This window comes from Diadema setosum, chromosome 3 (assembly GCF_964275005.1).
Source record: "Diadema setosum chromosome 3, eeDiaSeto1, whole genome shotgun sequence".
Classification (NCBI taxonomy): Eukaryota; Metazoa; Echinodermata; class Echinoidea; order Diadematoida; family Diadematidae; genus Diadema; species Diadema setosum.
In genome coordinates this window covers 13,852,894-13,864,531 of record NC_092687.1, presented here as the reverse complement: position 1 = coordinate 13,864,531, position 11,638 = coordinate 13,852,894, and the positions used below count along the sequence as shown (strand labels likewise).

Here is an 11,638-nt window from a genome sequence, read left to right as displayed (position 1 = left end):
TTCATAGGCATTTTTTTTTTTTTTTTTTTTTTTTGGTCGGTTGGGGAAAATATATGACGTGCATAACAACACAGTCACGCTTCAAACAACATCTAGTAGATACAATTGACCGGCTAGCTTTTGTCCACTTCTGTGGACTTTCTCAGGCCAAATGTTCCCTTCACATGCTAGCCTTCTGGCTGGTGATGCTTTGGCTATTATTATTACTATTATTAATAATATTTTTTTTTTTCAAACCCAAAGGCAATTAATCAATGGCCAAAAATCATTCATATGGAATGGTCAAGTTGGAACGTGCAAATGAAGGTTACATAGGAATTGACCAATGACCGACCTCTCACAGTTTTTTTTTTCCATATTTTTATTGTATTTTCTTTATTTAACTGGGCTGATGCTATGGCAACATCAAACACTGGAAGTTTACAAATACAAGAATATTTTATCGAAGTACAGTTTGGAAATGGTTCACTGATCATATGATTGCAATGGGGCATAAAAAAACTTACCTCTCATTATCAAATTTTGGTATGTTAACCCGAGCAAATTTCAGATATGTATCCTGTGAAAACCCAGCCTACTCAATTATAATAATACAAATATGTGCATAGAACTGATAAGACAAGACAAATTCTGAACATATTTTTCATTTTGACATACTAAAAAAAAAGAAATAATGTTGTATCAACAGTAAGAGCACAATGACTGTATGTCACTACAGACTTTTTCCGCTTTGCTGAAGAAAAACAAATGTAGAGGAATGCAAAATGAGTACAAATTACAACACAAATGTGAGGTAAAAAAGTATCAGACATTACATGACGTGAAATGCATTTCACAAAATGAGCATAGAATATGAAAAACTACGAAGCAGCATTGCAGACATTTGATGCCTTACAAAAAAGAAAAGAAACACAAATTAAACATTACAAAATACAGTTGAACCTCTATTATCCGGCCTCCCTTTATCCGGATCTCTCTATTATCCGGACGCAATCTCGCCGTGGTTTTTTAATCTTTTTTTAATAATCACGGGAGGAAAGGGGGATTCCCAACGGATACATTTCTTGATAATTATTTAGGTAAATCATCCCAAGAATTTATAAAAGAAAATGATTTCATTCTTGCAAACACGAACCTCTATTTTAGGGTCTGTTACTGAGTGTAACAATGAAAAGGTTGCAGTATAAACATTACTACATGTGGTACTACAATGGGCTACATCAGTACATGTACATGTGTATGTATATGTAGACTCTACATGTATAAAGCATTGAGTTTCCCGTATCCGGCCAAATCCCTTATCCGGACGAGCCCCGGTCCCGACTTGTCCGGATACGAGAGGTTCAACTGTATTTGAAAATCAATGCGCATCAACTTGCACCTTCTATTGTCCCTCAAAAACTCACTGTTCTATCACCCTGTGGCAAAATAATAGCCAGTCATCACATTTCACCAATACACTAGTAGCAATAGCTACAGAAATGGAAAACACACCAAGTACATGTACTAATACCTAAAGAAATGAAAAACACAAAAATCTATACCCACTCAAGAAGAATATAGGGGGAAAGGAATGCTTAGTTGTGAGAGCAGCATGCCATACTCTGACAGGATTTCAGTCTGATTTAGTGTGAAAAAAAAAAAAGCTGTGTATCTTGACATAACAACAAAGAAAAGAAACATTTTAGTCTCTACAACAGTGGTCCAACATTTCTCTTTCACCCTGAGTTATTACAAAAATATGATGTATTTATGGTACATGTACTACCTAAAATTTCCTCTCAAATGATGTACAAAGTTGCTGTTCACTTGCTGTTGAACACATCTAGCCCTCTCCACTTTGGGCTATTGTATGGTTGCGCCGTATCTTTTTTTATAGATACATGTATAACAAGGTTTGACATTATCGGTGGCCCAGTGGCCCAGGGTCACCAGAAATAGATGTTGGTTCACCACTTTTTAAGGAAAGGTATATTTTGGTGGCCCTATCAGGCCATCAAAAGAAAAAGTGAGTGATGAACCTTGGATACATGCGTACAGAGTTTTCACTTTTTTTTGGACATATATACATCTGTCAGGCATATGAAATAATGTTTATTTCAGTTGAGGATTATCAAAAGCTTCCTTCTTATAACTGCTCAATCTATTATAGAACAGCTCCGTAATTTGGCACCATATTTGAGGATTACAAATATTGTTTGTTTGTTTTGTTTTTTGGCTCTCAAAATGGGAATTCTATTCCCCCTGAATTTGTGTAGATTTGACGAATTCAACGAGTCATATATAATCTACCGTAATCTTTCTTCAATATAGAAAGAATATGAAGCAAAAATTTAGAGTTATCCATCGAGATGACACAATGGTAAATTGAACTACAGCAAATTTCCACTAGAAGGTTATAGGTTGGTTACTGTTGGTCATCAGATACCAAGCAAAGCAGCCAGATCATGTAAAGTAAACATGGAAATATGCATGGTAAATTAATTTTTGCATATTTCATGCTACTTTTTGCTCTAGAGCATGAATTAAATATAAATAAGCCACAAAAATGTCTTTGCCAATTTCTCTGCACATAATGTGCTTCGTCTGCGATGCCTCCCTGGTATGTGTGTGTGTGTGTGTGTGTGTTTGAGTACATGTGCCCTAGTACTATTAGTAGTATTCAACTGAATGCATGTGTTTATGCAGCAGTTTGGGTGAAGGCTATACATTCAAATGGATCGGGCAGGACATATCGATACAGTGCACTCCCGTTATAACGAAATTCCGGTTACAACGAAGTAAAAATTCAGGCCGCAACATTATTCGGTCTATGTATTCATATTGTTTATTTGTTCGGTTATACACCAGGGAATAATTTTCCTGGTATCGCATCGCAATTTGCTATGCATTTTTACACCACTGCTACACAAACTAATTTTTGTATAGCAGTTTTCTTCCATAGAAGTGTACAGGATACCATTAGAAATATTGTTCATCAGCTGAAATTGCTAATCAAATTTGAGTTGGAAAATTATTCCCTGTACACGTAACAAAATTTCGATATACCAAAAGGAAACTGCCGGTCCCGAGGACTTCATTACAGTGCACTCCCGTTATAACGAACACGGTTATAACGAAATTCCGGTTACAACGAAATAAAATTTAGGGCCGCAACATTATCAACTCTATGTATCTTTATTGTTTATTCATTCGGTTATAACGAAATTTCGTTATAACGAAAGAAAACTGCCGGTCCCGAGGACTTCGTTATAACGGGAGTCCACTGTATAACGGGAGTCCATTATATTCACACACTTTCTGTGAAGTGGATGAAAACACAAGTTTTGCATGCAAATTTTGCAGCATGGATTCAAGAATTCCACATGTTTTTTTGAGCTACACAACATAAAAAATACACTTTGCTTGACACTTGATAGTACAGACACTTGATGGTGAAGGGTGTGGCACGCAGAGATCCTTCACTCTAATACCAGGATGTAGTTGGCGGGAAATATACCGGTCTGGCCCCTCACGGTGCCTTCCCACCAGTCAAATTGCTTTTCGGTCCTCGTCAGGATGACGATCTTGTCGCCGACCTCGAAGGTCAGGTCGCAGCGCAGGATGGCCGTGAATGGCTGGACGGCCTGACCAATCAGAGGCTTGTTCCATGCACTGTTCGGATTCCACGAGCCTGTTAGAGGGAAAGACATAGAACGAGTCATTTTTTTTTCACTTCAGCAGTAACTTTTAATATCATTAACATTTTTAAAAAATTGAATTCAGCTTCAGTATATCTCATGGATGATAAAATATCCCCCAGTTTACCATTGACAAGTTTTATTTTATAAGTTAATAATATGATACAAGAACTTTCTGTGAAGGGATATTAGGGGTAAATTTCAACAGCAACAAATGTCATGTGAATATGACATGATGATTTTTAAATACAAAGGCATGCATTTCAAGATAACTAAAAATGTCATCTTGATTGCATGTAAGTAAAATAAACATGAACATTGCTTTTTGTAAGTCTCCTACAAATTGTACATAAAACTACAATATTAGTTATATATGACTAAAAAAAAAAGACCAAAAAAAAGAGAAGAGAGGGAGAGAGGGAGAGAAGAGAAGAGATGAAGGAAAGAAAGGGAGAATTAAAGGGACTGTACAATACTGGTTGAGGTGAGGATTCAGGTTTGTAACATTCCCAAGTGAGAAAAATGAGAAACTTCTTTATATATGAAATATGAAAGAGCATGAAATTTTAAGAATGATTCAACATTTATTTGATGAAATTTGGCTTTCAAATGGCTGACATTTCCAAAAAAAGTGATAATAATAAAAGGCGACATGTTTCACCTTCTTTTTGATATCCCAGCCATTTCAAAACTGATTTTCATCAAACAAACTTTTGATTCCCCTTAGAATTGCATGCTCTTTGACATCTCATAGAGTGGTTTCTGAATATCTCACAAAACGTTAAAAGCTAAAGCTTCACCTCAACCAGAACTGTACAGTCCCTTTAAAACAAAAGGATGTAAGAATGAGGAGGATACGGAGACAGAAAGATACTGTATACACTGAATATTTTGTGAGGTTTTTATTTTTGCAAATTTTGGGAGTCGGGTGCTATTCACGAAATTAAAGACATGTGAAAATATTGACTCTCATCCCGATGTGAATGTTACGTACGCGTATACATTTCTCTGTTTAGTACAGGACTCCACGATCGCGAATTTAACCACTCGCGAAATCATCAGGAATTCCCAATTCGCGAAAATTTAGACTCGCCAAATATATGGCGTATACAGTATATAGAAGAAGGAAAAAACTAGAAATGTCGCTATGGCAACTGGTATGCCTCCGCCATAATGCACGATTCTCCTAATAGGTCTAGATAGTACATGTGGACAATGTGTGATTACATTTTCACAAAATTGGCAAAATATCAAAATGACAAGTTTGTCACAAATGTGTTGAATGTTCACCTTCCTTGACCTAGGTTTAATTGGATGAATAGGAGAGCATGTATTTGGGGATTTAAGGACTTTAACTTGACTTTGACCCATTCATACATTTATGCATTGAGTAATTTTCAAGGTACCAGTATGGAGAAAAAGTGCAATTTCTGTATTGAATAGTAAATTGTTACCATTTTCATCTGGCCTTTGACCCTAAAATTCATAAGATAATCACTTTCAGGTAGAACATGCATGAATATGTAGTAAGTTTCAAGATAACTTGAGTCACTTCCGAGATATGGAGGAAAAAGTTAGTTCAGCACTTTCACTTGATCTTTGACCTTTTGACCTTTGAGGCAAAAAAAAAAAAGAAAAAGAAAAAAAAAAAAACTTTCCAGAGAATTTCTATTAGGTTACACATATGCATACACCAAGTGTAAAAAAAAATAAAATAAAATCCTGCTGGCATTGCATTTAACATGAGGGAAATAGTAAAATTTTGAAGTGTTGCACTTGACCTTTGACCCCTGACCTTTGATCCCATGAACCCTACATTCTCTAGATAATCATTGCCAGTCAGTACATGTATAGACTATGTTCCATGAAGATACCTTGAACAATTTTCCAAGGTACAGAGAAAAAAAAAAGTTTTAATGTTTTTACTTGACCTGACCTTTGACCTCATGACCCAAACTTTCACCAGAGAATCTAAATTGGGTAATACATGTATACACTAAGTTTCAAGAAAATATCTTCAGGCATTGCATAGATATGGTGGAAATAGTGAAATTTGATGTATTTGACCTTGACCTTTAGACCTTTGACCTTGAACATGTGCACCCAAAGGTTGATAGGCACCCCCTAATACACATACCTGGTACATGCCAAGTTTCATTCGGATACCTCAACAGGTTTTTATAGTTACCGTGTCCACAAAATTCATTACGGACGGACGGACGGATGGAAGGACGGACGGACGGACGGACATAATGCCTCCGGCACCACTTTCTGGCGGAGGCATAAAAATGAGAGAATGAGAGAGAATGTGAAGTGCAAGATAAAATGGAAAAGAAAGAAAATGAGAGAGAAAATATTGAGACATAGAGAAATGAAGAGGGAGAAAGAGAAAAAAGAGAACCTCATATTATCAAGATAGGTTTGATGTTGAATTTCTGTGTATGCTGAAGAGACTGACATCGTTGCGTTCTACAAGAGACAGCAAGTCAACCAGATCAAATTCACAAAGATCAAACAATCTATCCAGCTCATATCTCTATCAACACAAAATATGACTCAGTCTAAACATCCTCTTTTTCACTTCCTGTCTTTTTGAAACTTGAGCTGCGTATGAAACATGAAAGACTGAAAAAACAAGCTCATTTGACCCTTTTTGACTAAGAAGTTTCACTCTTCCTCAAAGATGACTCACTCTTCCTCAAAGATAACATAACCTCTCCATAAAGATCAATTTCTTGTTTTTTCTCAAAGTAGAATTTTGTCAATCAAAATATTTTCCACTGGAGAGAACAGCAATGTGATTGCTCTATTCCATCAAATACAATCGAAGCCTTGTTGATGCAACGTGCATTTTCCAATGTTTTAGCCTAAGTACTTGTTTATGAGCAAGAATTTATGTCTGTCATACACTTTTCGCAGTTTTAACATCCAGCATATTGACTTTTACAACCAAAATTATTGGAAAAAAAGGAAATATTGCAGCAACAGCACCGTTACATGCTGCAACTAATATCTCGTATGATTGAAATACATTGCTACCCTCTACACGTGTGAAGGCATCAAATGCAATTCATATCATAGTGTTCAGACTGGACAATCGGGTGAAAGTTTATGACTGTTCAGTCTTGGTTTTAAATCTACATGTCTAGACTTACAAGTTCTTTGTAGATTTGAACTTGTCAACAACTCATGATGTCACAATATAATAAAGATAACTGAAATAAAAGTTCTTTTGATGCTCAGTATGAACATTAACCTGCTCTCTCATTATAAACTGTTGTTTAAGAGGGCAAATATCATTCCACACATTTCTGTCCTAACTGGTGTTCTGAGAAATTTTTTTTTTTTTTTTTTTCAATTGTCCAAAGTTCTTCCAGATTTCAGCGCATGCTTCACAAATCTTTCTGCATTTAATGAACCCTCACATCCATGTTGGTGGAAACTTTCTGTGTCTGTAACATGCAAATCTTTGTTTTTAAATTGAAATTTGAAGTTCAGTGCATTCTACCTGTTCTGATTAATCAAGACCTGGACTCAGAACCACTTGGGACCCCACTTTTTTTTTTCCCTCTCAGAAATGGCACCAGGAAAATGTGGTTAAGGTTTTTGTTTTTGTTTGCTTTGAAGTCGATTAACTCAGGAAGTTGTACCACAAAATTGGCACTGAAGGATTTATTATTATTATTATTATTATTTTTTTTTTTGTGGCTTGTCAGCTGATGAAACCTGGAAGTGACACAAAATATCAAACTGTCCTCACTATGTTTCTTAACAACATGGCAGCTTCTAGTCCCATTTCCAGTGAAACTTTGCACTCAATTTTAAGTTGATATTTGCAAGGAGTGACACCGAATACACAGAACAGTGAGACTCGTGAGAAAAGCTATCAAAGGTGTCATTTACCATTGGCAGTAGATATAAAAAAAAAAAAAAATGTTTGAGTTATTACATTCAATGCATGTCATGTGTAGGTCAGTTGTGTCACAAAATATCCTACTATATAAAAATTTGCAGTGTAAAGCCTCAAATACAAGGAGATATTACTATTTTTCTCAATAAAACCATAACTACACAGTTTATTCTAGAAACAATTCTATCATAACTATTCTTCACATTTTGTATTATAATCAAGTTAACATTAATTATAAATGCCAGCTGATTAAAACATTATTGGTTGTTTTTATCCCAAACTCACATTTTAGAACTATTTTGCAAACTCACTAAAGATGGGTTTTTGTTTCATCTGCAAATGGTAAATTAATACCTTTGAAATTCTTTGAGTGCTGGAAGTGATGATAGGATAACAAACAAACACAAAATCAAAAATAAATAGCACTGTCCTAGACACTATCCAAAGTCCCTGGCACAGAAATGGTTAAGAGTGTAAAATTGATCTTTACATTTTCTTCTGGAGAAATATTTAATCCGCCAGAGTGTCAATGAAGCATAACATACCAAGGTACATGTATGCAAATTTAATGGGGTGATGATGTATGCCCTTTAAGAGTGCTTTCACTGAGTTTGTTGTTGTTTGATTTAAAGGGATGGTAAAGTTTTGGTTGATATGGGGGATTAAAATTCTCACTTTTTGCATAATTAGAAACCATGTAAATGAAATATTAAAGGACATGAAATTCCAAGACAAAAACAAAAAAGTTTCATTTGTGGAAAACTGGTTTTAAAATTTGCTAAGATATGCACAAAAGTGAACCAAAATGGTCCTCATAAGTAGTAGGCCCCACCTTTTACAGTGGCAGATCCAGAGGGGGGCACAACTGGCGCACGCCCCCCTTTATTTTTTGTTTAAAAAAAAATGAAATGAAACTCGGAAGTGGCACCAGAAATATTAGTTGCGCTCCCCCCCCCCCCCCTTTACAGAATTCCTGAATCCGCCCGTTTTATTAGGACCTTTTGTTTTTGGATATTATTTTATCCATTTCAAAATCAATGTTAAGTTTTTAATTTGTCTTAGAATCATATAAATGTAAGTTCTTTAAGAGGATTCTACTTATCTAACAAAAAGTTGGAAACCTAAAGCCCCATTTAAACCAAAATCATACCATCCCATTAAAGTTAATAGCTATCATTAACATCCTGATAGCAGCTTCACTTTCAGAGTAAAACATTGAACAGTGTATCATCGAATCAATCTAAACTCTGCCCTTAACCACACAACCTAAGATGCCTCTACCGATACGAGGCCATAAACTGTTAATAGAGCTTTCAGAAAATTCTTGGAAACGCAGCCTGGCAACTGAGAATTACGAGACCCAGTGGTTTGGGGAGAGAGGACAAGTATCGCCAATACCTAGGTGCTGTGTGCAGAGCAGCATTATAGATGCATTGAAATGGGATAGTTCAAGGAACAACCTTTCCGCCCTTATCCAGCCTGGGTATTTTTGTTGTTGTTGTTGAAGATTTCTTTGCTTCCCATTATGTGCACAGCACAATGAAGCCTCGCAGTGGTGAACCATGACTCGTGTGACAGCAAATCGGTAAAATTTAGACATTTAAACTCCTTTTTAGATGAACTCTAACTGAAGAAAAAACTCTAACTGAAGAAAAAAATGCAGGAATGAAAGCCATGCACAGACAAAATTTGTATTGAATCGCATGGGAACTACTTTAAAGGGACGTGCAAGACAACCGGAAGTGACAATTGCATCGAGGAATCCCACAGTGCATCTCTGACAGGGTTCTTCTGCGTGCTCAGGAGTTTCTGCGCATTAGCGATACCGAGAATTGTACATCCACTTCATCAGCTGCCAATGTGAAAATGAATTTTTACTATCATTACTATTACTATTTATTACCTGAAGCGGGGGATTTCTTGATTCTTGAGGGTGCCCTTTCACCCGTATTCACAAGTGATTTCGGTCTGCTTGTCGTGGAGGCACTTCTGATTTCGGAAGAGGAACGGACACCGGTAGAACGGGACTGCGAGAGCGATGCATCGGAAATCGACTGCGGCCTTGCGCTCACCTTCTTTGCTGCTTAGAAAAAACAATGCAGTCATAAGACGGCAAGAACAATAATAATAATAATAATAGATAACAATCTAAACAAACTATCAGTATCATCAGCATGCACAGCAAAAACTCTGGATTTGTTATGGGAGTGCACTGTACTTGTCTTAATCAGTCTGGTATATTACTAGTCTAACTACAGTAAACTACTTTGGGTATGGAAGCCAAAAATCACAACTTCTTTTCTTCTTATTGCTGCAATAATAATTCAAATTGCAATTGCAACCCAAAGAAGATTCATACAGTGGACATGGTGGAAATTGCATGACAGATGGGCTTTACATTTTCACGGATATATTTGTCACCATGAGTAGCCAGGATGCAATGGAGAGCAGCTGCTCTCTTTACATAACTCAGTGAAAAAAAAAAAAAAAAAAAGGTTGTCAATGTCAGATCTTGCTGACATTTCAAATCAATTCAATGATGACTAGAAGTCTAGCTCAAAAACAAACCTTTTCTGAAGCTGATGTTTCTGAGGCTAAACCTCCTCCTATCTTTATCCGCCATTCCATGTGATTGTTGGAATTCTCAGCAACATCAACCGATATAGTTAGAGGACAGGCAAATAGGCCTAAGTGAAAACTACGACGAAAATGTTCAACAGAAAACTGTCGTAGTGGTATTGTCTATTGAACATGAACATGTCATTGAAAGGATGCTGTGGCGACTCCTTCCCCGGGGCGTCCGGGCTGTGCCGCAGCTACCTGCCCGCTACTGTGAAAACGCAGTGCCAGTGCAGGCCGTAGCAGGCCGTCACGCTATCTAGGATCTACGATCGTATCTTGTGAATTAGCTGTGTGTATCCATTTCCTTCATGTGCGAAAACTCCACACTTTGCTCAGGTGAACAACAGAGAATGTAGTTGGTATCGTTGACTATAATCGTAGCCGTACATTCAGTCTTGTACCACCATCGTCGGTGTAAAACAAGCTCCTTTATCATCTAGCTACCTCAGTTTCGCTTTGATTTTACGTTTTGCAGCAACCTCACTTCTCTAATTTACGTTCGTGATCGTGATGCGTACTGCGTGTGATAAGAATTCGGTAGATTCATCGCCGCGAACTACTAGCGCCATCTCTCGTGGAAACTTTGTTTCTTGATTCTTGTTATCTGTTTGGAAAAATCTATTTTTATAGAGGAGATAAGTAGATTAAGGTTTACTCAAAATACTTACTTGAAATATAACAATGCATAACAATACTAAAAATCAATAGTATTTTGATTTTATTAAAAAAAACAGTACACTATAGCGATTTTTTTCTTAAACATAGAAAAAAAAAACTTCATTACGAATTTTACACCCCTGCTAGAAACATCGACTCGACTGTTTATTTCTGCCAGGTACCTCTCGCCCACAGCAGGTGGATTCCGTACAAGTGTGGTGGTGTACGTGGTCGTGGGATTGAATGGGTATGATTCATGATATGAACCAAAATGGCGACTGAGGGTACAGCGTTCCCGTAACCAAGGAGGAATCTAACGCAAAATGTATCCTGCCAAGGAGGTAAGTTACAATCTTTCTAGTTTCTTTTTACTCTACCAATTATGATCTGCGTGGAAACGATGCACGCGCGTCGTGATCATGAACTCTTTTGCTGGAATCTTGTTTCGATGTGGTATCCAGGATCAGGACGGGAATTGTAAGTTTCTCGGTGCATGCGCATTTTGGCGTTGATTACACACACAAAATGTAGGGCCTACATCACACAAAGCTCACAAAGGAAGCTTCATATATCTAGCTTCAGCCACACGTACGGTACTTCATTGTCACATTGACGCATTACGCCTTCTCTATGTATCGATGAAAGTGCCTGAGAATTTGGCTGAGACTCGGACGAAGCCATAAAAAAAATAAGCAACATGGACACACCAGTCCGGGAAACCCACTCAGCTCACGAGGCCGAGGCTTGCTCTCCCGTATCGTACGAGCAC

The 11,638-nt window shown here is 37.1% G+C and overlaps 1 protein-coding gene across 1 annotated transcript; it reads right to left on the bottom strand.

The window, feature by feature from the left end:
- Positions 1 to 3,461: 3,461 nt before the first annotated feature.
- Positions 3,462 to 10,300, bottom strand: LOC140246566 (uncharacterized). The gene is made up of 3 exons (XM_072325909.1): positions 10,159 to 10,300; positions 9,494 to 9,670; positions 3,462 to 3,673 (listed from the first exon to the last, which is right to left on the bottom strand). Exons 1-3 carry the CDS (start codon positions 10,211 to 10,213, stop codon positions 3,462 to 3,464), a joined length of 444 nt encoding a protein of 147 aa, XP_072182010.1. The 5' UTR covers positions 10,214 to 10,300.
- Between the last annotated feature and the right edge of the window lie 1,338 nt (positions 10,301 to 11,638).

Coding starts and splice junctions, on each gene's coding strand:
- LOC140246566 (XM_072325909.1), bottom strand. CDS start 10,213: ATGGCGGATAAAGATAGGAGGAGGTTTAGCCTCAGAAACATCAGCTTC. Junction 9,671..10,158: donor AAACATCAGCTTCAGAAAAG/GTTTGTTTTTGA, acceptor TTTTCTAAGCAG/CAAAGAAGGTGAGCGCAAGG. Junction 3,674..9,493: donor CAAGAAATCCCCCGCTTCAG/GTAATAAATAGT, acceptor TCCCTCTAACAG/GCTCGTGGAATCCGAACAGT.